The sequence below is a fragment of the Panthera onca genome, chromosome Y (assembly GCF_046562875.1).
Source record: "Panthera onca isolate mPanOnc1 chromosome Y, mPanOnc1 haplotype 2, whole genome shotgun sequence".
In the NCBI taxonomy this organism is placed as follows: Eukaryota; Metazoa; Chordata; class Mammalia; order Carnivora; family Felidae; genus Panthera; species Panthera onca.
In genome coordinates, this window is record NC_138358.1 from 8372888 (window position 1) to 8397143 (window position 24256).

Consider the following 24256-nt stretch of genomic DNA (forward strand, 5'->3'; position numbering starts at 1 on the left):
TCCCTCTGCTCTCGTCCTCCTCAACATCCTCCCCCAGCTGCTCCTGCTCCTTTGGCTCGTGCTCCTCCTCATCCTGGACATCCTCCTCCTCCACTTGTTCCCTCTCCTGCACCCAATCATTCACCCTTCTCTTCCAGCTCTAACTCCTCCCAATCCTCTTCCTCCAACTCCTCCTCATCCTCCTACTCCTCCTCGTCCTCTTCCTCCTCCAATGCTTCCTCTGGACATCCTTCTATTCTCCAGGCACATCTTTGTCCCTTAAGACTACCACAATCTCCTCTAAGGACGGGAGCAATAGATCTCGCACTGCCCCCAAGTCATCCGCAATGAGCACCGGACCCTGCGGATGGGCTCTCACAAGCCTTTGTGTCCCTGCAAAAGGAGCCTGGCAACCTCCCAGGCCTCCCGGGGAGACTCGGTAGTGGGAACCTGGGAGCAGCGACGGGATGCCCGGTGCAGCGACACCCAAGGGATGGTCATATCGTGCTCTGTCTTTTCAACAACACCTACGGCAGTATCGGACCTAGAGGCCGGGACCCAACGGGCCTCACACGCGACCCCTGACCAGCCAGCCTTGTGTCGGCAGCGCCATCCAGGAGGGAGCACACCGACACATATGCCAGGCCTGGGACCCCAAGGCTCTTCGATCACCCCCTAGGCGGATAAAGTCAGGCCTAGGTTACTGCATGGGACCTGATGCATCCGTACAGTCGTCCCCAGTTCCTTGTAGGACAGGTCGGACATCCTCCACTGGGCCATGGGGTCTCCATGCTGTCAGCTGGCAGCAGCCAACACATGACCAGCGGTACTGGGACACCGTCAAGCCTTTCCTCTCATGCTGGACGGTGGCCGCGTGTTTACCGAAAGCCCTGTATGGGGGCAACGGGCTGCGGGGAAGGCAGGTAGGTGGGTGGCCAGGCACAGACGAGACCACCCGCTGTGATCCCGCAGGGTCACTGGGACTTCACTTCCATCTGGCCCACACGCAAATTCTAGGGATGGGGCTTTGGGGGCAGGGCAGAAGCCTTGCAGCTTCAGCGTCAAGGAGCTGGGCACACACACCTGTGGGCACAGCCGGCAGCAGACTGGGACCAGTGTTCCTCCCTAGGCCCCTTTGACCCTCCACCACCTGAGAAGAATACTGGAGGGGCTGTACGGCTTTAGACTCCCCAAAGCGCACACACAGTGGGCCATGTGCTGCCCACTGTGGTTTGGGGCAGGGCGGGGGGAGCCCGGTCAGAATCCTGACCACAATGTCCACAGCATCCTCTGTCGACATGCAACCGCTGAGACACTGAGAAAGGAACCCAGTTCCCCATTTACATGAGGCCAGGAGTCGACTAAGCCTGAGGCTAATCAGGGTCACCCGCACAGGGACTGAGAGGCGCATTCTGGCACCACTTACATGCAAGGGGAACACAGTTCTGGGACACACCTTGACATGTCCCCAGCCCAGCTGCAGCGACAGTGGTGATCTTGTGCTGCGGGGAGAGGTGTTGCTGGCAAGGAACTGTCCCCTCAGAGAGCAGCTGGCAGGCTGCTCACCTGCCCATCCACACATGGATCACCAACACCACCCTGCTATGGCACCCCTGGGGGACTCAAGTCACCTGAGGTCTAGGGTCCCAGCTCCTCCCTTTCCCTGGGCCTGGTGCACAGGAAGCAGAGAGGAGAGCCCCAAGGAAGAGCTGACTGGTGACAAAACATGGCTCGTCTGCCAAGAGCAGAGATTTTTGCTAGACGGCTCCCTCCAGGGAAATACCTACGCCCTCTGCACACCACGTAGCCTGACAGGTTGGGTTCCCTAGCTACCCTGTGCACAAAGCCTGGGCACACCATGTAGCCCCTACGTATTTGCTACTGTCGGCCCACCAGAGCCACTCAACACACACACACACACACACACACACACACACACACACACTCACTCCCACATAGACACACACTAACACACACACAAGCACACTTACTCACAAGTGGTCCACTGGCCACTGGACACAGGCTTTCCTCCCCTCGGCCCCCCTCTTGACCTTGCACCAATCTCCCTTTTGCATCCTGACTTGAGCCCCCTGGCACAGCAACGATTGCACCCATCCCAGCGATTACCATCAGGACTCAGTAGGGAAGGGACTGCACTCTTGTATTCTGGCACCTGACCGTCCCACATAAGCACCTCATTCACACAGACCGCTGTGTCTCTCCTTGTCTCTCCAGTGGCCTAACCACCCACTCCTGCACAGACAGAGACACACCGCTACGCAATCGCACAAACATATGCACGCTCACACTGCCGGCACCACCACGGATCTCAGGCCCAGTTTGCCACAGACGCCCACACACACTCGCACGAACTCACGCTGGATCTCTGCCCTCGTGCGTACTCTCTCCATGAATTCCCACTCATAAGCCTCGCTGCTGCCCACAACCCACACCTGCCCCTCCCCCTGACACATCTCCCATCCTGAGCCACTGTCTGAGGACAGGGCTCGGGGTCAAAGGAGCCCCGGGTGTGGGAGGCAGCAGCAAGGTATACTGGCATCGACTATGAGAAGCCTGCCTGCTCCTGAGTTGTCCGGGGACATGTGGTCTTCGCTCTGATCCTGACTGGAGGCTTTGCTGACTGGATTCTATCTCACCAAGGACACAGCACCCCTCTGGGATCAAGGGTCCTGGCTGAAACCCCCCGAGTCCTGGCCACACTGTACCAGGACCCAATGGACCAATTTGGTCCCACTGTGCAATCCCCTTCCCTGCCTTTCGGCTCTGGCCTATACAATAAATCTCCAAATAACAGGTCTGTCTCTTCCTCCTCCTCCTTCCAGGCTCTTCCTGCCCAAGAAGGCAGGCCTCTGTGCACATGGCAACACCGGCCCCACCCCAGTACTGCACCTCTCCCGCACACACAGAATCACCCGGGCAGCGGCAGGACAGTCACACTCAGGTCCCTTCCTCATCGTCCCTCCTCAGGTCCCCATACACACACACACACACACACACACACACACACACACACCAAAAACAGAAGGGTTTTTAGCTTCCTGTATGTGTCCACATAAACATCGTGGAAACTCTTCAAGGCTGCCACACGTTATCTCTTCCTCAATTCTCTCCGGGGCACGTAGAAGACAGGAGACTCATCCACCCATCTCTTCCAGCACTGGTGGCGTCCTCCATTGTTTCTGCATGGGCAAAGATAGAAGCTCTGCACGATTCACGCCCACACAGATGCAGAGCACCTGACGCATGTGGGCACACGCAGACACATTTGCGTACACGCGCACACACGCGCCCCCACGCAACAGACACCAAGAATGATACGGGATATTTGCAAATACATCCCAGATGGTGTCACTCTTGTGCCTCGCCCTTTTGCGATCCCCCTTGCTTTCTCACCCAGGGATTCATTTCCAGCCCCCAATGGCCTTGGACCAGTTCTAAGAATGGCTGTCGGGTTGCGGGAGGACATGGCGTGGTGGGGCACATGGAAGGAAGTGCGAGATTCTCACCACAGTGGCGCCTGGGGACACGGCAGCTCCTGACCCAAAGACTGGCAGGCAAATCCAGACTGAAGGAGCAGGGGGAAGCCCGGGACAGGGCGGACATCCACGGGGAGCATTTGTGGTGAAGCACTGCTCCTCCCGAGTTGCTCTCCAAAGCCCCAGCCCACAGCACGACTGCATCTGGTTTGCAGGCTTCGACCCTCTGTGTGTTTGCAGCTGAGTCTCTGCAGGTCCCCTGTCATCCTCCCACCCTCTCCCCATGCTACCTGTGTCCCTGTGTCGGCGGACCTTCCATTTCCAAGCCAATGTGTGGCCCACGTTCCCTTGCCCATACAACACGCAGGTCAACACACCGCATACTGGGGTTCTCACCGACACGTGAGCACGTCAGATCACTGTCTTCTGGTCCCTTCCTCCCTCAGGTAGTACTGCAGGGGATTGGGCCACAGGTCCTCGATGATGATCTGGAAGAGGACACAGGCCGGCGCCACATTGGGCATAGCCCACTCTCCTCTCTGGCCGGGGGCCACCCACATCCCCACTGCTGACGAAGGCCTCAGGGGCCCCACCTCGGCAATCCTGTTCGCCCCTGGGCAGCTGTGCTCACACAGCCAGTTGAACAAGTTAAGGCTGGTGGGGTCATGCCTGCGACTGGGAGCTCCACGTTCATCATCCCAGAACCACTGGACTGGAGTGGAACGCGATGTCCTGTAGCCTGCAGGAAGAGAGGATTTGAGGAGCAAGCTGATGGCCTCCTCCCCACCCACCTGCCCCTCCCCCTCCCCCTCCCTCCTGCCCCTGATTCATGCTCCTCATCCCCCTGCCCCGCACCATCATGGGACCCACACCCTACCAGCAAAGCTCAGCTGATACTCCTTAATGATCACTGGGTTCCGGAAGTACGGGTTGGCCCCAAAGAAAAACATCACTCTGCAGCGGTACTTGGGATGGCCCACTTCTTCCACCTGCCGTGAGCAATGGGACAGGAGGGGGCAAGTGTCCTCCCTCGGGGTCCTGAGCTACTTGCCTGGCTGTGAGGGTGAGCACCTTTGCCTCACCCTCTCCTGCCCAAATCCCACCCCCGACGGGACGGCCCCCAGCCACAGCCTCCCCGGTCTCACCTCCAAGTCGACCACGTAGCCGAGCACGTCTTTGTCCTGGGCACCGATCATGGCCGACAACTGGGGGTGATTCAGAATCTGTGCTGTGTCAAGGAGCTGTGCCTTCAGATGCTGTGGAAACAGACACAGCCCCCCTCCAACCCTCCCAGGCTAAGAGCAAGGGACTAGATCACGGCATGTGCAGAAAGACCAGGAAACACTAGTCCCCACACTCCTCAGCCTCTGCAGATGCATCAGACCCCATCGACACTGGGCAGTCCGTTGGCTTCCTGTACCTCCCACGCTGTCTGCACACAGCAGGGAGAGACTCCACTGCCTGCACGCCTCACAGTTCCTTCCTATATCTGACCTGTGTGGGCTGCCAGCAGCCCATCATAGCTTGTGATGTCGGCATGTGCTCTGACCCCTCCTCACGGCTGGGTTTCTTGGCATATTCCCGTGAAGACCTATGTTGTCACCAGCCTCCTGAGTCCAGATGGAATAACATGGCTTACAGGAACCCGACTGCACACTTACGCTGCAAGCAGAGGGTGTGGGAGGGAGAAAGAGATCGAGAAGCACGGACGAGGAGGGCCGAGGAGGGAAAAGGATTAGACACAGTGACACGGCCAGTCCGGAGAGAAAGACATGGGTGGGACCGAGCCGGAGCCTGAGGACAGAGAGGGAAGCAGGGGTGGAGATACCAGGAGAGAATCCTCTGTGTGTGTGTGTGTGTGTGTGTGTGTGTGTGTGTGTGTGTGTGTGTGTCAGGGTCTGAGGAGGCAGCTTGTACCCCATTCGGAGTGGGTCTCAGTCGTCCTACTGTCTGGCAAAGGGGCGTGGCGTGGTTCCACTAAAGGTCACGAGTGTGTGTCTGAAATGCTCTCTTTTGAAGGAACTGCTAGGAAACGTGCACAGCCTGTGAATGTGAAGGTGGGTGTGCGGCCTGCGTAACTCTCCCATTTTGCAGCGAAATATTTCCTTGCCTTATCTGCTCTGAGTGAAGGCTGCTTTGTGCTACCCTAGCTCTGGTAGCATGGGGACACATGGCTCGTGTCTGCAAGTAATATTTGAGACCAGCCTGCAGGCCAACGTTGGCGGAGACCTAGAGGAAACAGACCCAGTCACCAAGTCCCCCCATCCCCAACAACCGCCCCTGTCCAAGGCCTTACACTGGATCCCAGACCACACCAACCCAGGGCCAGGGACCATTCCCCAGCTCTCCTCTCTGGGGGCCATCGCCCTGAGGCACCCTGCTCTCAGTGCCCAGCCCTCCTGCACAACAGCCCCCGCCATCACCCACCAGCACAAGGAAGGATACCGCCTGGGCCCAGAAGCCAGGGATGTGCTTGATGATGGCCCTTCTGTGATCCAGGTAAGAAATCTGCCTCCGAAGAATCCTGCGCTTCAGCCGCCATAAGGCCCTGGAATCCTGGGCATTCCCAGCGCTGATCTCCAGCTGAAGACGCTCCAGTGCTGCCAGCGGGTCCTGGGCTGAGGCAGGACGCAGCGCTGGCTCTTGCTGCTGCAGCGGCTGGGAGAGCTGGGGCCCCTCCTCCGCCTCTGCATCTGCCTCGCGCTTCTCCTCTTGCTCCTGAAACTCCTCCTGCTGCTGTCTCTCAACTTCCACCTCCTCCTCCTCGTGCATGTCCTCTGCTTCTGGCTTGGCTTCCTCAGAATTCTCCTCTCCAGCCACCTCATCCTTGGTCGCCTCGCCGTCCTCTTCCTCCTCCCCGATCACCACCTCAGCCGCCACCATTCCGTCATCCAATATCAGCACCAATTCCTCCGCTGGGCTTGCCACCTGTATCTCACACCCGGCCTGGGCTTCCTGCACAGGATGGGCGCTTGCCGCCCCTGAACCTGGGGACTGCGGCCAGCCCACGCCCTCCAGCGCCCCTGCATTCCCGCGGGGCCGGGACTCTCCACCTTTCGCATCCGGGACGATCAGGGCCCAGGGTCGGCGGGAATCTCCGCTTTGTCCGGACCGCGACACGCTGGCCATGACGCTCGGCCCCGGCCCCAGTGTAGCTAGGGCAGCCTCAGGACAAGGACAGGAAACGTTAGCAGGTGGGGGGAGCCTTGGCCGCAAGACCGTTAGCTCCCTGAAGCCTCCCGCCGCAGCCCGCCAAAGTTGAGCGCAGGCGCACAGGCTCTGGGATTTGAGGACTCCGCATTGGCTGTGGCTGCTGTGGAGGAGGGGCCGAGACAGAGGCAGTGAAGAGTGTGCGCATGCGGCCTGGGGGCGAAGTGGTTCCAGGGCAGGTCAGGCCAGCTGGCCAGGTTCGGGGAGCAATCAGTTGCAAGACAGCAAGACAGGGTGCTGGCCGCCAGCAAGCGCGCGCCAATGGCCGGTCCAGGCTCTGGAGCGAGTGCCAAGGTGCCAGCGTGGCCCCCGTTTGCCGCATGTCCTCTTCAGCGCTGTCACCTTCCAGGCTTCACTTGCGAGGTCCCCGGTATCGCGCAGTGTGTGGTCGCTTGTACACCCTTTCCCCAGAGGCCTCACTACGGGCACCAGAGCGTTCAGCACAGGATCGTCCACGCCGTGAGCCACTCCCTGCTCCGTCCCTTGCCCCTTCTTCATGAAGCTGGGGCAAAGCCTGGAGAAGTCCTTAGTGTCACGCCTACCGGGGCCACATGGCCGTCCGCACGGTATCTCCTCCTTGGCCGTCAGGCTGAGGGCGGCGGTAAGGTGGGTGCCCACCCAGAACCAGTGACACCCACCCTAGACCCACCCCACCGCCATGTCCTTGCAAGAAAACAGCTCAGTAGACCTCACTGCACTGCAATTCAGAGCAAAGAACAACCCCCAGAGCACCATCTGCCACTGGTGCCCTACTGATCTCCGTACAGAGCGCCAGGGAGATGGGGTAGTAGTAGGATTTAGCAGCTTGCTCCGGTCCTGAAATCTAACCTTCCACTAAAAGGAGGACGACTCCAACCACGCAGGGCACGTAGGGGCCCTTCACCGAGAATTGCAGACTTGTCTGTGTCTGTCTCTGAGAAAGCCCTGTGCCTGCTTTCACTAGTACACGCGAAAGCAGACGAGTTCCCTTCCCATTTCCCAGGCACCAACAAGAATTCTGAAGAAGCATGCACCCAGACACAGAAGGTCCACTGAGAGAGACAGCGAAAAAGAGACACACAGAGAGACAGAGCTATAGAGGGAGAGAGAGAGACACGTGCAAGCAGAGCAGATGAAGGAAGGACGAGTGGAGGGGAAGACCGGCCTGGAGAGGGAGAGTCCGGGGAGATTGGTGGGAGAGACGGGGAGGAGGAGCAAGACAAGAAGAGACAGAGGGGCACCTATTACAAGGAAGACAGGCGGAGACAGGGGGAGGCATTAGTGATGGAGAGGAGGGAGACGAAGACAAAGAGAGCTGGAAGGAAAGTGGGAGGGAGGGACAGGAAGAAGACAAGGGAGGGGGAGGTAAGGAGAGGGTAGGAGGAAGGAGAGCAGGGGCAGCCGAGGCGGAGACAGGTGGGCTGACTCTGAAGACAGGGCAACTGCAGTGTGCACTTTCACCTGGTGAAATTCACCTGTGCAATTTGCACAGAGACGAATGCTCTACAGTGGTCAGCCCTCAGCACAAAAGGCACCGCTCCCACCTGGACCTTAAGGGCAGTCTGAAACGATCGCTGAACGAGAAGGAAGCTGCAATGAGGTCATTCGGGGTGAGGAAGAGGGCACCGCAGGGAAGAAAACAAGGACCCGTTCCCCACAGGGCTGCTGGAAGCCCTGCACTTACCAGCAGGAGACAGGAAACGGGACTGCCGGAAAGACACAGCAGAGATTTAGGCACAGCACGTGCGGGAAGAAATCACGTCCCAAAGCTCGGCAAATTCAAGCAAAAGCAGAGGCTGCACATCCATGAATGTCAATGCTTTCCGAGTGGAACCAACGAAGTTCTCACAGATGCCCAGGAAATGTGCTCAACTCTGAGGCCCCCTCGCCTCTGGCAAGCTTCTCATCCAAAGCGACTCATCACAGAGAAAGGGTGGACCGTGAGCAAAAGAGCCAAGGTCTCCTTCGGATCCCCGGACGCAGACAGGTGATCCGCCCAGTAATTTCAAGCCAACGTATGGTGATAAAGGTTACCTTCCACCACAGTGATGGAGGAAACTCGCACCCGAGGGGAGGACAATGAGTGAGAACCGCATCCCAGGCTGTAAGCTAAGGACAGACCATCAAGCTGTATTGGAAGGTCACGAGACCGTGACTCAAATGTCTGTACAGACACAGAGCGTCTGCAGAAGCACGAGGGCTGGATAGTTGTAAGCAGGTAGCAGGATTTCTAAGTCTGGGCTGCCTGTATGATACGAAAGGCTAACACGTGCAAGCAGAGCTATGCCCAGGTGATGCGGATCAGCCTCCTGAGGCGGTACTTTGTACCCTGTGGAGGACCTGGGAGACGCATGCAGGCGGGCTCCTTGTGCACCTCTGCCACCAGGCACACATGTGGGAAATGTAGGGCCAAAGGGTTTGCCGCCGGGCTTAGTGTGGCTCACCCTTCTGCGGGTGCATTGAGCATCAGTGCAGAAAGCACTGGGCTCACTGAAAGAAGCCAGCCCCTGACAGAAGCACAGTGGTGGTGAGCCCTGCCTGATGGATTCCTGAGGAGACTAAAGGAGTTAAAGGCATGCAGTCCACCAGAGAGTAGAGTGGTGCTAATCAGGGGAGGGTGCGATGAGGAGGTGTCGGGGCTCGGGTGTGAAGATGCAGTCATGCCATGTGCATGAGTTCTGGAGATCTAACTTGCACAGGGCAGCCGTAAGCAATGCTTCACCGCCTCGTCAGATTTCTCAGAGGCAAGTGCTCTCACCACAAACAAAGAGGGGTCGCTGAGAAATGTCCCGGCGAAGGTGGCTGGACGGAGCGCTTGCACGTGAAGGATACGGGCACATCCGTCACTGCCCGTTGTGTCCCTCAGGCACGCACTAGTCCTGGTGGACTAAGCTGAGCTCAGAACCCAGCAGTCAAAGGTGTCAGCCTCGTTCCTGCAGACATGAATCAGACTCCCAGGTAGGACGTAATGGACAAATTAGGGACCAGAACACACAGGAGGCACACGGAAACGAGACACACACTGGCAGGGGGAAGTCTCTCCCAGCCAGGAACATGCCACGTGGCAAAAGAGTAAGTGGGAAAACGTTGCCGGTCCGCTTTTCACAATTTACGCCTGCATCTGCAACGTGCAGGCCAGTGACGTTTGAGCCCCTCGGGCGCAAAGGGTTTGAAAACAGAAGGACAGAAAATAGAGGTGTGACGGAATGCTCACAGCAAGCCAGCTGCATTTGGGGACATTAACTGGCTGGCAGTGAGTGCATGGCCAATCCTCTGATGAAGGTCCTACAGGCACGGAAGGATTTCTGGCTCCTGGAACATAGAACAGAACACGCAGAAGCCCCTCCACCTGACAGCAGGACAGCAATTGGATCTGTCAGTGGAAGAAAGGGTTTGAATGCAGAGGGAAGCACACTCAAGCGCAGAAGCATACACCAAAGACAAGACAGGCCACCAGAGCCACAGCTGACCCAACACACAGGTGTGCAGAGACGAAGGCGGTTACACGGGTACAGCTGTGCCCACTTAGGCCAGGCAAGGAGGCATCACCAGAGAGGTGTCGGCACAGGCAAAGCCAGGAAAAGACACAAACACGCCAGGGCTCACTCAGGGAGACAGAGGAGCACAGGCAATGCGAGACATTTCCTGTGAACAGAGAACAACGGGACGATCCCGACAGGCCAATGAGACACGCGTGGTTCAGAGACATGGAAGTCAGAAGGCTCCTGAATTGCTGAGGGTGTCCTCTCTCGAGGGACAGCACTCTGGAGCCCACACACGCTGATGTTGGGGTGGAAGAGGCCGCTGGGCAGCAGATACAGTTGTGCAGGGGGTTTAGCAGCTCCTGGACCCTAGGGCTCCCCGGGGAGAGCTGCGGATACGGGAGGACACCCGGGGATGCCGGGTGTGCAGCATGAGGGCTGTAATCCCTCGGACACAGAGCACCGAGGCCTCTGCCCACGGACCTCAAGTGTCCACACTTGAGGGTTTGGCTCTGGGTGCCGTGAGTGTATTCCACACCCACACTTTGTCCGTACCTTGTCTTTGGGACAGGCCGGGCGCAAACGTCACCCTGGCCCCTAAGGAGGTATTGGCTGGAGATATTAACATGTGGGGGACCCTGTGTTCACCTGTCCCGTAAAGTGTTCCTGCTCGGCAAGACCTATCAAGTAACGGCCTGCTTGTGCAGAAAGATGCCCCAAAGGGCCCAGCCTCATGACCACTGAGGCCGTATTCCCACTGCACAATCACTGGCCATACTTTCTTTGGATGTTCACACCCAAAGACTCGGGTCAGCACTGGGAGCTTTTCCAGGGTACCCTGACATTTACCCATCAAGCAGCTGAGAAGACGTGCCTCTCCAGCCAGCGTGCAGACAGCAGCGAGAGAAAGGCCTGCCTTCCCTTCTAGAGAGTGCGACAGCCTCTGCCCTGGAAGAGGTAAGGCTTGGTCGCACAGATCCTCAACTCCACAGCGTGCTGACACCCCGCTGACCATGTTGTCTGCATATGATAGGGGCAAGAGGCCTCCATGCATTGGGACTGCCCACGCCTTCTCTGGAATAGACCCACTGCAGAGAAGGCTCTTGTACTGCAGAGCTGTGCAGTGGGGATCCTGGGGAGCTTGGGCAGCTTGGGAGACAGGAATATTAGTGTCGGGAGGTCAGTCTCAGGCACGCTGTGCTGGGGGCCGTGGTACATGGGGATACAGAAGAGCCTGCGATGGACAAGGCTGAACTCTGTCTACTGCACTGCTCGCACGGTGGAGCTTTTGCCCCATCCCTAGCACAGACATCTCTGGCAAGCAGCCATCTGCTGTGTAAGGAGTATCCCAGCACTCACGTCTTCGCAGGTGAGGCTCGTCCCAGTCCTTTCTAAGCCCCAGGCCTGCCGGGGACCTCTGCACAGAATGCTAAGGCCTCACAAGTCCATCGTTCCCTATGTGGCTGAGGCAGCCTTTGTCCTGGCACTCAGGCAAAGGAACACAGGCTGCCTGGGACGAGGCGACCTCCCTGAGCGCCTGCTGGTGTTTGCACTTGGGAGTCTTCTCACAAGTCTCACATGGCGTGTTGGACACACGGCTTAAGCCTGTGGACACAGAGGAAGAGCATCACCCGACTCATCACGGCTGATGATGAGAGGGCAGAGGGCACACGGGAGAGGCTGGCGTGTTCGTGCCCTTGAAGAGCCCCACCTCCCCGCGACCCTCCCCTCTGTTGGCTTGCAATCTGGGCCACCCATTCGTAACCAGAGGTCTTTTCAGAAACAGCAAAGTTCACACAAGTGAAGCGGTGTTTGGGAGGCTCAGCTTCAGGAAGTGGAACCAGAAAAGTTGGCTGTGATTTTGGAGTTGCGTGAGACTGTAGTGGGCTGTTTTCTCTGCAGTGTGTATGTTGTCCCTGTCAACTCTGCCTGAAGCAGAACTTCTTCGGTCTTACCCACCCACTCTGCCTCTGGTCCCTCGGTTCCTTCCCCTGGACACCAATCTTACAACCTGCTCACAATCCCTCAAATATGTGTGGCTGGTCCTGAGATCCTGACCTTGTCCACAAGACAGTCTGCATTGGTAGACGTCTGAAAACCAGAGGGTAATCAACCCTGGGAATTCCTCCCTGTGTGGCGGTTCAGTCAACATGACTGAGGGTGTCCCCATGCGGGATTCTGGGGGCACCATCATGGACATGCCCAAACCCTGAATATTGGACATCCCTGGCCTGTGCTGGCCTCTCCGTTTCCTTGAATTTCCTCATTTTCACAGGAAAGCTATGAACCTGGGCACTGGCCTTTCTCTCAGGTTTGTGCCCTGGCCTCCCTCACCCAAGTCCCCATTGCTTCAATCTTACTGACCTCACATGCAATCCCAATGTGTGACCCATCCCTACGGACAATGTCCTACGTCCCGCCCTTCCTTGGAACTCCAATGTGCAGGCACAGAACACTTACACCTCTGGACAGCCGCATGTATACATGGACACGCCCCAGAGCGAACCTGAGAGGAAGACACACACAAACACTTCATGCTGTTTATCTCCCATTCTATATTTCTTCCAATGTATTGGACCCCCGCCCTGCGCCACGTGTCACCACCACCCTTGTCCTTATTTCATGGCCAGGAGAATCTTGTGGACCATCGGTGAGCATCGGAAGGGTTTCCACTGGGGTCGATGAAGTGCGACGCTCCTTCATACTCTTCTCAAGATCGTGCATATCCCTGGGATATATGGGTACACACAGACAGACAGACAGACAGACACACACACACACACACACACACACACACACACACACACACACACACAGGACAGGTGAGAGTCTTATCTTGGCCCTGAGTAAGGTTGCTTGAATGTTTCCAAACGGAAAGTAGGATGGGAGGGTGTGATAAGCTGTGCCAAAGCTGACAAGGGGATCCAGAAGCCAGACAACATGTGGGATGGTGGTAGGAGGCCTGAGGGTGGGGTTCATGGTCCGGGAATGACAGTTGTCACCGTGCTATCTGATGAGCCAGCTTTGGTTGTCCCGCTTTGCTCATTCTTTTTGTCTAGCCCCCTTCCCACCTTCAGGCTCCCCAAAGGGGCAAAGCCTCTGGGACACGTTACTTCTTAAGACTCCCTGTCTCAGGCTGATGCCCTTTTGACCTGGGGTCACCTCCTGTGCCGCTGTGAGTCTCGGTGCCTCCATGCAGAAGAGAATTGTGCCCTGGACCCCACGACACACATTTCCGTGCCCACACCCTTGGCTGCTCACCTCTTTCCCTCTCAGTTCTCTCTCCTGGGGCCTCCTTCATCTTGAAATACGGCAGGGGGTTGGGCCAAAGATCCTCTATGATTATCTGGTAGGGGAGACAGGCCAGGCCTCAGGTAGCTATCCCACGCAGTGGGGGAACCCATGAAAATCACCTCCCTTCCTTGTTACAGGGCCCCACCTCAGCAATCCTGCTAGAGCCGGCAAAGCTGTGGTCAGAGAACCAGTTGAAGAAGTTGAGGCTGCTGTTGTCATGCCTGCGTCTGTAGGCCTCCTGTCTGTACCTTGGGTACCACTGGATGGGACTGGAATGAGACGCCCTATACCCTGCAGGAAGACGCGTATGTGAGAAGGCGCCAGAGAACTTATCACATTCAACCCTCCACCCACTGCCGCCCATGCAGTCAGTGGACACTTACCATCAAGGCCTAGGACATACTCCTTCGTAACGACTTCATTCTGGAAGTAGGAGTTCTTGCCAAAAAACAGCAGGATCTTCCGGCATTCCCTGGGAAACTTGTGTTCCTCCACCTGCCGTGGTACAGTGGGGCAGAAATGTGAAATCTTGTTCCAGGAGACCCGCCCTCCCCTGAGGAAGGAACACATCACTTCTCCCCACCACCTCCCCTCCCCACACAGCCAGCCACCCACACCACCTCCCACTCCCAGGCCGACCTTCAAATTGGTCATGTGGCGAAGCATGCTTTCATCGGGCTTACTAATCAGGGCTGACATCTGAGGGTGGTTCACAAACTGCCGCAGGTCAAAGAGCCTTCAGGTGCTGGGCGTGAGAGAGCTCGAACCAGAGAACCAGTGTGGACAGCATCCAGGCGTCCTCCCCCCGGGACTGGCGTCCTCCCCCAGGGTCTCAAGCCCTCCCCGCAGGCTGCGTCCAGGCCCACGGGGTCTCAGGATCGCGCAGGGCTCTGCTAGACACGCACAGGAGGCTGTGCATGCCCAGACGCCCGCAACCACGCCTAGCTTTGTGTGCTCGTGAGGACACTGAGGACGCTTACTTCCACACAGCCAGACAGCACACATCCGGTCTCGCGCCGACCAGTGGGCATTCACATCGCCTTCCCCGCAGCAAGATGCTTAGCGGGACCCAGAAACGTGCCCCCACGCGGCTTTGTGTGGGAAGAAGCCCTCGGTCATTTCCCCGACCTGGCCTGGACCTCCACCGCCACTCCCCACTCTCCCAGCGCTGTTTCCGTGCCAGGTGCGACGTAAAGCACACATGCCTCCCCCACCCCGGCACTGCCCTCCTCCCACACTCATTGCAGAGCCAGGACCACCGGATGGGATCACGTTTGCACGTTCCCGGCCACTGGAGCGTGGCGTAGCTCCAGTCCCTGTCCTGGGTTCCTCTAAATGACACCTCCCTTTCCTTCCTCTTGCGCAAGCCCAGCCCCCTCTGGACCCTCCACCAGCAGCAGGAAGGATACCGCCTTGGCCCAGAAACCACGGATGCCCTGGATAAGGGCACCTCTCTGCTGCAGATGTCGCTGCCGCCTCTGCCACATCCTGAGTTTGAGTCGAGCGTGCTCCCGGCTGGCTTGTTTATTCACCGGCTGTAGCTCTATCTGAAGGGCCTCCAGAGCCTCCAGAGCCTCCAGTGGGGAAGGGCAAGGACGGAGGCCTGACTCTACCTGCTCCTTCTTATCCTGCTTCACCTGCAGCTCCTGGGCTTCTTCCACCCATCGGCCTTCCTGCTCACTCGGCTTCTGTTCCTCCTCCTCCCGCTCCTCCTTGTCCTCCTTGCCCTCCACCTCCTCCTCGCCCTGCTGCTGCTCCTCCAGCGCTTCCTTCTCCTGCTCCTCTTCCTCCTCCGTTTGCAATTCTGCTCTCCCTTTAATGGCTCGCACGCCTTCCCTTCCTCCTCCTGCTCCTCCTCCTGGTCCCCTTCCCCTGCCACTGCCGCCGCCAATGCCTCCACCGCCACCGCCGCGGCCGGCGCCGTGGCCGCCGCCGCCGCCGCCGCCGCCGCCGCCGCGCCCGCTTGTATACCCTGCTGCTCCTGCTCCTCCCCTTTCATTTCCGCCAACTCCTCCTCCTTCCGCTCTTCCTCCTTCTGCTTGGGCTTCTGCTGCTCCTCCTCCTTCTAATCTTTTACTCCTGCTGCCTCTCCCCCTCTTCCTCCTCCTCCTCCTCCTTCTGCTCTTCTGGTCCTGCTGCTCCCCCTCGCCCTTCAGGTCCTCCTCCTCGTGAACATGGACCTTCTCCTTCCCTGGCTCCTGCTCCTCGTCCTCCTCCCCCTTCTTCCTCTGCTCATGCCCCTCTTCCCCAGGCGCGTCCTCTTCCGCGGCCGCCACCTCAACCTCCTCCTCCGCCAGGCCCCACAGCGCCTCCACCGCCACTATGTCATGCACCAGCGGCACCGATATCTCGCTGGGGCCGCCCACCTGCCTCTCGGGTCGGGCCTGGCCTTCCTGCACAGGCTGTTCGCTTGTGGCCTGCAAGCCTTCGGCCTGCGGCACCTCCGGCCCTGCCGGAGACCCAGTGTCCCCACGGGCCCTCGTCTCTCGACCGCCCCGTTCCCGGTCGAAGGCGGCATGGGGCCTCCGGGCATCCCCAGTGTTTCGGAAACACGAGTCGCGCAACATGCGGCCCCGGCCCGAGACACCAACTGTGGCTCCTACCGACGACGAAGCGGGAGGTGAAAGCACGGCCCCCCTCCCCAGACCCAGTGAGCGGAGCCCTGAGGGCAATGGCTGGCAACTCGCTCCCCCTTCCTCCCAGAGCCCAAAGGTCGAGGGGGCGCATGCGCATGCGCATGCGCATGCGCATGGTGCTGTACCCAGGATGCCTCGGCGGTGGCTATCGCTATGCCGATGCTGCCTCGGAGGCCTTTGTGGGGAGAGGTGTGCGCCTGCGGCTTTGAGGCTGAGGGAGCTCCAAGCCACGCCCAGGCCGCTTCACTGCCTTCAGGACCAATCATAGGGACGGTGGCGTGCGTGGCTTCGGCGGTCCCGCCCCTAGGTCACCCGGAAACTGGGGCGCGTCTGTTGCATAGGCAGGAAGGCTCTGGGCCCCGTGCAGTGCAACTCCTCCGGGGGGCTTGCAGCCGGCCCTCTGTGCGCTCTGGGTGCCCTGTTTGGCTTCTGGCCATGCGAAAGCGACCTTTGCATTCCACGCTGCGCTGGGCACGCGGCTATCTACACACACGGGTAAAGGGGGACCTCCCCGCTTTGCCCATTTACACCGCCACCTTTGTTCATTGTGCCCCTAGTCCGACAAATCCACTCAGCGGATCACCTTGGCTGTCCGGGAGACGCATGTCAGCTGTGCGCCTGCTGTCTGTGCACCCCGGTTTTCCATCTGCTCAGCCTCCTTTGCATACTCTCTACGTCCATCCTTGCTCCCAGAAGACATGTATGTCATGACAGCAGTCTAGCAGTGCACCGGCTAGGGAAGGTCGGTGACCAGAGGTGTGTGACGTGGAGAGGACGCCACACTAGGGGAGGCTGCGTATCATGCGCGCCGCTCTTGCCGTTTGTCCCCGTTGCCTGGAAAGTGACACACTGGCAAGCACACACCCCCCCTCTCATGACGGGCTGCCCATTGCTCCCGTGTGTGGCAGTGCACAGGAAAGACCCGTGACCGTGGGCCCTGGGATTCCTGGAGCTTGTGTCTGTCCCACAGACAGCGGTCCCCTTCCTCCCACAATGCTTGGCCATCTTCTCACAGGGACCCTCCCCAGGCCTTCGTTGGCCGTATGTCTGTTCATCCTGGTCCCATTTCCTTTACCACTCACTTAGGCGGCAGGCTGCCATGAGCGTGGGCGCTGGCTCAAAACACTGTCCCCCTGTGCCACAGGCAGCATGATTTCAAGGGTCTCCGAGAGGTATCGGGGGGTTGGGGGATGCAGTGTTGGGACCCAAGTGAGGGACACGCCCCAGGGTCTACATGAAGCCACATGACCACTTTGGGGAAGCAATAAGCTGCAGACGGTGTGCAGTGAGGGCGATGATGTGGTCTCCCTCCCTGTCAGGGCAGTGGTGATGTGGACTCCCTGCCGGTCTATGTCAGACAGCATAAGCTACACACACACACACCACACAGAGCCACTGCAGGATTGGAGGCTCGAGATGCATTGCCTGGCCAGGCACCACACTCATGCATTGCCTTTTCCCTCTGGTGGAATGCAGTGTTCCCCTACCTCTTTATGGGACCAGGAGGCTGCCAGGCAGGCGGGGGATTCTAGGATTTCCAAATTCGTGTGCCGGGCCCTCTGGCCAACATGTTGCTTCCGTGACACAGAAGAGGTTCCTCCAGACTCGCTGGGCTATGTCAGGATACGAACGGGGTACAGCAATGCTCCAGGGTGGCTGTGATATATGAGGCAGCACACCACCGCTTCAGGTGACAGCAATGCATAGAAACGCAGGTGGATGGGGGGAGGCTGAACAGGTGGCAGGGGGCTGAGAGGGGGTGGCCAGTGTGACCGACAGAGAGGCAAACTCTTACCCAGAAAGGGAGAGGAACAGGTCCAGTGGTGAGCCCTCAAGCTGCCCTCAGCAGAGGACGTAGCGGGTGGGCAAGACAGGAAAGCAGGCCCAGACCCTGGTGCACCTGACCTATGCAACTCACTCCCTCCAGAGAAATGGGGCCTGTCAAACTCCCACGCATCGCCGGGAGACCCCGTGGCAGGAACGTGGGAACAAATCTGGGTCCCAGGTGCAGGGACTGTCTGGGACAAGCAGGCAATGCCTTTCAGTTTGAACAACACCTACCACAGTATTGGGGTCCAGGGGCCGGGCCCCAACTTCGCAAGGGACTCTAGACCAGCCAGGCCTGTCTCTGCAGGGTCATCCAGGAGGATGTTCACCGAGACACATACCCTGGCTGGGACCACAAGGCCTTGCGATGATCCCCTAGGCCGCTCCAGGAGCAGGGCCAGACTTACTCATGCTCTCTGCTGCCTCCCTCCACTAACGCCCACTTCCTTGCAGGGAACTTTGGTCCTCCTCCACTGCGCCATGGGTGGCCCAACCCCAACTTGCCCCTGGCCAAGGCAACACAGGACGAGCGGACCCAGGCAAAGTCCGGGCTTTCCTCCTGTCATGAAAGGTGATCAGCTAGCTCCGTGTCGATCCCAGGCGCGAAGGGATTGCACTCGCTGCACTTGGGCACTGGAGCCCCCCCTTACTCACCAAGTCAGGAAAGCCCCCAGTCTCTTTCCTTCGCTTGCCAACGGCCTACACACACTCACTCGGGCACAAAGATGCACGGCCACGCGGCACGTGGACACAGACACGTGCACGCTGCCAGCACAAACGCTAGGTCTCAGGCAAAAGTACTCACAGGCGCCATCCACAATACATTCACAGACACACTCTAGTGGACCTGTGCACTCACTCATGCCCTCTGCCACATCCCACTCACGAGGCTAGCTCCTCCTCACGACTCACACTTGCTTTCCGCCCTCACACAGCACGTGCATTTGTCCTGGGGCCCAACCTGGCTGAAAACTAGGGCAGATTCAGGACCTCCATTGGGTCACGGAAGCTTGCATTGAGATGCCAAGGAAAGAGAGCCACAACTGATACCAACCTTCCAGTACCAATGGCACCGGAACATGGCATGTGGAGAAACACCAGCTACGACTAGGTTCCCTGCCTCCTCGGCTCCTGCCCTTTCTTCAGACCCTCTCAACACTGGGCAGTCCCTTGGGTTTCAGTACCTCCCAGCTGGCTGCAACCTACAGGGCAAGGGCCAAGGGACTGACCTTTCTCAGTTCACATGTATACCCAGCTTGTGTGGGCTGCCTGGAGGCAGTCACGGCTTAGGAGGTCTGGATGTGCTCTGACCCCTGGTACTTGTGCGTTCCTTTGTGTGTTCCCCTGCAGCCCTGTGCCATCAGCAGCCTACTACGTCCCTATGGACACGCACAGCTCACGGAAACCCAGATGCACTGATACTGTGCAAGGACAGCACAGAGACAGAGAAAGAGAGATGGAGGTGCGGGAGGGAGGAAGCGTTCCCTCAAGAAAATGATCACAGGGACTCAGAGACAGACAGAGGCCAGAGGGACATGGAAGGAGGCCGAAGAAGGAGAGTAAGTCACCACTAGAGACAGCCACAGAGGGGGAGTGTGTGTGTGTGCCCGTGCCCGTGCGTGTGCGTGTGAGTGCGTATGAACGAGTGAAATTGTCTGGGACTGAGACAGGGGTGTTGCCACGATTCCTGGACTCTCGAACGCCCTCTTCCAGCAGAATGGAGGCCCGGTATTGTCAGGAATCTCAGCGTTTTCCGGAACAGGACTCCCTTCTTTGGGGCCCTAGCCCATCCTCAGGCTAGGGCCATAGGGCAGAAGGAGTGGGAACTTGAGGCATGAGGCTCCAGACTAGGCCCAGCAGGTGGAGTGTCAAGGCCCAAGGTTTTTAAATGCCTGCCGCCTCCTTCTGGAGCCCACCAGCATTTGGGAAGCACGCCCACGGCCCCGTGGCCCTTCGGACACTGAAGTGGCTGTGGCTGTGGCTGTGGCTGTGGCTGTGGCTGCGGTGGAGGTGGGGGAGAGGCAGAGGCAGAGGCAGTGAACTTTTTGACCATGGGTCCTTGGGGTGAAGGCGCTCCAGGCCAGACCCAGACAGTTGGCTGCTGTTCAGGAACAATCAGCTGGAGGGCAGTGGGCGTGGCTCCAGCATTTGAGCCCCTGCCTCCCCTCCCAGGTCTGGAGCAGGTTCTCTGCCTCCCCCTCCAGGGTGACCTCCCTGTTTGGTACATGCCCTTTTCCGCTTTGTCACCGACCGCAACTTTCCTGTGGGATGTCTCATATCGGAGAACTGGTGCTACAGATCTCACCTCTTGGGGGAGGAGCCCGGATGGCAGACAGCATGGAAGCTTCTTAAGTGTCTCGCGTGCATGAGATACAGCCCGACCAACACTAAACCATCCTACCCACCCAGGAAACTGACTGGAGGATTAGCACAGCAATCTGCATATCCTGAACCACCGAATTCAGCAGGTACGTGGCATGCAGAAGTGAACTTGGAGAGCGAGGAGGCATGGGAAGGGAGGTGCTTTTGTGCGCGGAGAGGCGAAGGAGACTGGGCAGGTGGAAATTTTACTAACTTTCTTTAATACTCTTCTACATTATTCTTTCCTTTTGTGTCTATATTCACAGATTCTATTTTACTCCCATCTTCTCCTTTTAGTCTACTTCAGTGTATTGATTTTTCAAATTCTCACAACATTTCCCTTTTTAATATTTTTTATTAGTATTTTCTAAATTTTTCTCCACTCCCACGTTTTTTTCTCTCCTGTGTCAAAACCACTTTCAACACCCACGTGAAACATGCCTAGAATCTAGCATCATTCATTCCATTATTCACATGTGTGTTTTTAAGTTTTTACTTTTAACATTTTATAATTTGAATATTTCATTGAATTTTCTACCTCATGAGTTCCTTTTCTCCATTCAAAATGACAAAGGGAAGGAATTCACCCAGAAAGAAAGAGCCTGAAGAAACGAGAGCCAGGGATTCAACCAACACAGACACAAGCAAGATGTCTGAAGCAGCATTTAGAAGCACGATTATGAGAATACTAGCTGCAGTCCAATGTAGATTAGAGTCCCTTTGTGCAGAGACAAAATGCAGTAAAAACTGGCCAGAATGAAATTAAAAATGATATAACTGAGCTGCAATGACGGATGGATGCAGCGGTGTCAAGGATGGATGAGACAGAACAGAGAATCAGCGATTCAGAGGACCAACTTAAGGAGACTATGGAAGCAGCAAAATCGAGGGAGATTAAGGAAAAGAGCACGATTGAAGAATTGGAGAAATCAGTGACTCATGCAGAACGAAAAACAACATCAGAATCATAGGGGTCCCGAAGAGGAAGAGAGAGAAAAAGGGGTAGAAAGGTTATGTGAGCAAATCATAGTGGGAAATGTTGCTAACCTGGGGAAAGACACACCATCAAAATCCGGGAAGCACCGAGGACCCCATCAGATTCAACAAAAACTGACCCTCAGCAAGGCATATCATATTCAAACTCACAAAGTACTCAGGCAAAGAGAATCATGAAGGCAGCAAGGGAAACAAGTCCCTAAACTACAAGAGAAGACAGATCAGGTTTGCAGCAGACCTATCCAGAGAAACTTGGCAGGCCTGAAAGGAGTGGTAGGATACGTTCAAAGTGCTGAATTAGAAACATCCACAGTGAAGAATTCTTTATCCAGCAAGGCTGTCATTCAAAATAGAAACAGAGGAAAAAGGTTCCCAGATACACAAAATTTAAAGGAGTTTGTGACCGCTAAATCACACCTGCACGCAATTTTAAGGGGGGACACTCAGAGGGAAATTGATATCTATCTATCTATCTATCTATCTATCTATCTATCTATCTTTATAATTATATTTATATATACAAATAGATATAGAATTATATATATAGATGTATATAGACATATACATATCGATATAGATATAGATATATAGATACAGTTAATACAATACATATACATATACATATACATATACATATACATATACATATACATATACATACACATACACATACACATACACATACACATATAGATGGAGATGGAGACGTAGATATAGATATAAAGATATATAGATATGTTTTCCTCCAACTCTTCAAACAAGATAATGGCCATAAAATCGTGTCTTTCAGTACTACTTTAAACGTCAGTGGACTGAATGCTCCAATCAAAAAACATAGGGGAACAGAATGGATGAGAAAACAAGTTCCATCGATATGCTGTTTACCAGAGACCCACTTTAGATGTGAAAACAACTTCAGAGTGAAAAGAAGGGGATGGAGAATCATCTGTCATGCTACCCGTCAACAAAACAAAGCCAAAGTAGCCATACTTCTATCAGACAATCTAGACTTTAATTTAAGACTGTGTCAAGTGATACACAAGGGCATGATGTCATAATTCAGGGGTCTATCCACCAAGAAGACCTAGCAAATGGATACATTTATGTGGCGTATTTGAGAGCAACCAAATATACAAACCAATTAAACGCAAACATAAGGAACCTCATTCTTAGTAATGCCATCATAGGAGGAGACTTCTATGCACTCACTCACTGCAACAGACAGATCATGTAAACGAAAAATCAACAAGCAAACGGGGGCTTTGAATGACACACTGGACAAGATGGGCTTCACAGATATGTTCAGAACATTTCATAATAAAGCAGCAGAATATACATTCTTCTCCGGTGCTCATGGAATATTCTCCTCTATAGATCATATGCTGGGGAAAACAGTCATCCCTAAGGAAGTTCAAAGAGATCGAGGTCACACCGTGCATATTTTCAGACCACAACACTAAGAGACTCGAAATCAACTACAAGAAACAATTTGGAAAGGTAACAAATACTGGGAGACTGAAGAACATCCTACTAAAGATTGAATGGGCTAAGCAAGGGTTGAAAGAGAATATAAAAAGTATACGGAAGTCAATGAAAATGTATATGGAAGTCAGTGATAACACCACAACCCAAAACCTCTGGGACGCACCAGGGTCGGTTATAAGAGGACCTATCTAGCAAGTCAGGTCTTCCTAAAGAAGAAAGAAAGATCTCAGAGACACAACCTCACCTTACGCCTTAAGAGGCTGTAAAAAGAACACCATACGAAACCCAAAACATTCAGGAGACAGAAAATAACAATGATTAACGGAAATTAATGCTATTGAAACCAAAAATCAAACAAAACAAAAACAAAAACAACCTCAAACACACAAACAAACAAAGAAACAAACCAAAATAGGAGAACAGATCAATGAGCCCAGAAGCTGCTTCTTTGAAGGAATTAACAAAATTGATAAGCCAGTCATCAGTTTGATGAAAAAGAAAAAGGAAAGGGCCCAAATAAAGAAACGCAAGAATGAAAGAGGAGACATCACAACCAACACAGCAGAAAGGCAAACAATAAGAAGAGAATATGAGGAGCAATTATTTGCCAATACAATGGGCAATCTGGAAGAAATGGACAAATTCCTAGAAACATATACACTACCAAAGCTGAAAGAGGAAGAAAAGGAAAATTTGAACAGACCCATCACCAGTAAAGAAATCAAATTAGTAATCCAAAACCTGCCGAAGGAAGAAGACTGCAGGGCCAGATGGCTTTCCAGGGGAGTGCCAGCAAACATTTAAGGAAGAGTTAACACTTATTCTCTTGAAGCTGTTCTCACAATAGAAATGGAAGGAAAACTTCCAAGCTCTTTCTATGAAGCCAGCGTTACCTTGATTCCAAAACCGGAAAGAGACCCCACTGAAAAGGAGAACTATAGGCCAATTTCCCTGATGCACATGGATGCAAAACTCCTCAACAAGATATTAGACCCTCGGATCCAACAATACATGAAAATGTTATTCACCACGACCCAGTGGGATTTGTACCTGGGACGCAGGGCTGGTTCAACATCTGCAAAACAATCAACGGGATTCCTCACATCAATAAAAGAAAGGACGAGAACCACAGGATCCTCTCAATCGATGCAGACAGAGTGATGGACAAAATACAGCATCCTTTCCTGGTAAAACCCCTCAAGAAAGTAGGGATAGAAGGAGCACACATCGAGATCATAAAGCCATGTATGAACGACCCAACCTGAATATCATCTCAAGGAGCAAAAGCTCTCAGCTCAAGTCACGAACGAGACAGGAATGTCCACCGCCTCCACTGTTATTCAACACAGTACTGGAAGTCTTAGCCTCGGGCCTCTTCATCCTTCTGCTCCCCCTCTGCAGCTACTGCTCTTCCAGCCCTGGCTCTACCTTTCCTCCTCCTCCTCTTCTTCCCTCTGCTCACGTCCTCCTCAATTTCCTCCCCAGCTACTACTGCTCTTCGACTCGTGCT

The 24256-nt window shown here is 55.6% G+C and overlaps 1 protein-coding gene across 1 annotated transcript; it reads right to left on the reverse strand.

Annotated features, from left to right (window-relative positions):
- Window positions 1–679: 679 nt before the first annotated feature.
- LOC145715032 (uncharacterized) lies at window positions 680–16008 on the reverse strand. Its single transcript, XM_081794618.1, has 3 exons — window positions 15718–16008; window positions 14804–15603; window positions 680–869 (listed from the first exon to the last, which is right to left on the reverse strand). The coding sequence occupies exons 1-3, from the start codon at window positions 16006–16008 to the stop codon at window positions 680–682; spliced, it is 1281 nt and encodes a 426-aa protein (XP_081650744.1).
- Between the last annotated feature and the right edge of the window lie 8248 nt (window positions 16009–24256).

Coding starts and splice junctions, on each gene's coding strand:
- LOC145715032 (XM_081794618.1), bottom strand. CDS start 16,008: ATGTTGCGCGACTCGTGTTTCCGAAACACTGGGGATGCCCGGAGGCCC. Junction 15,604..15,717: donor TGGCGGAGGAGGAGGTTGAG/GTGGCGGCCGCG, acceptor GTTCACGAGGAG/GAGGACCTGAAGGGCGAGGG. Junction 870..14,803: donor CCAGAGGGGGCTGGGCTTGC/GCAAGAGGAAGG, acceptor GCCCCCATACAG/GGCTTTCGGTAAACACGCGG.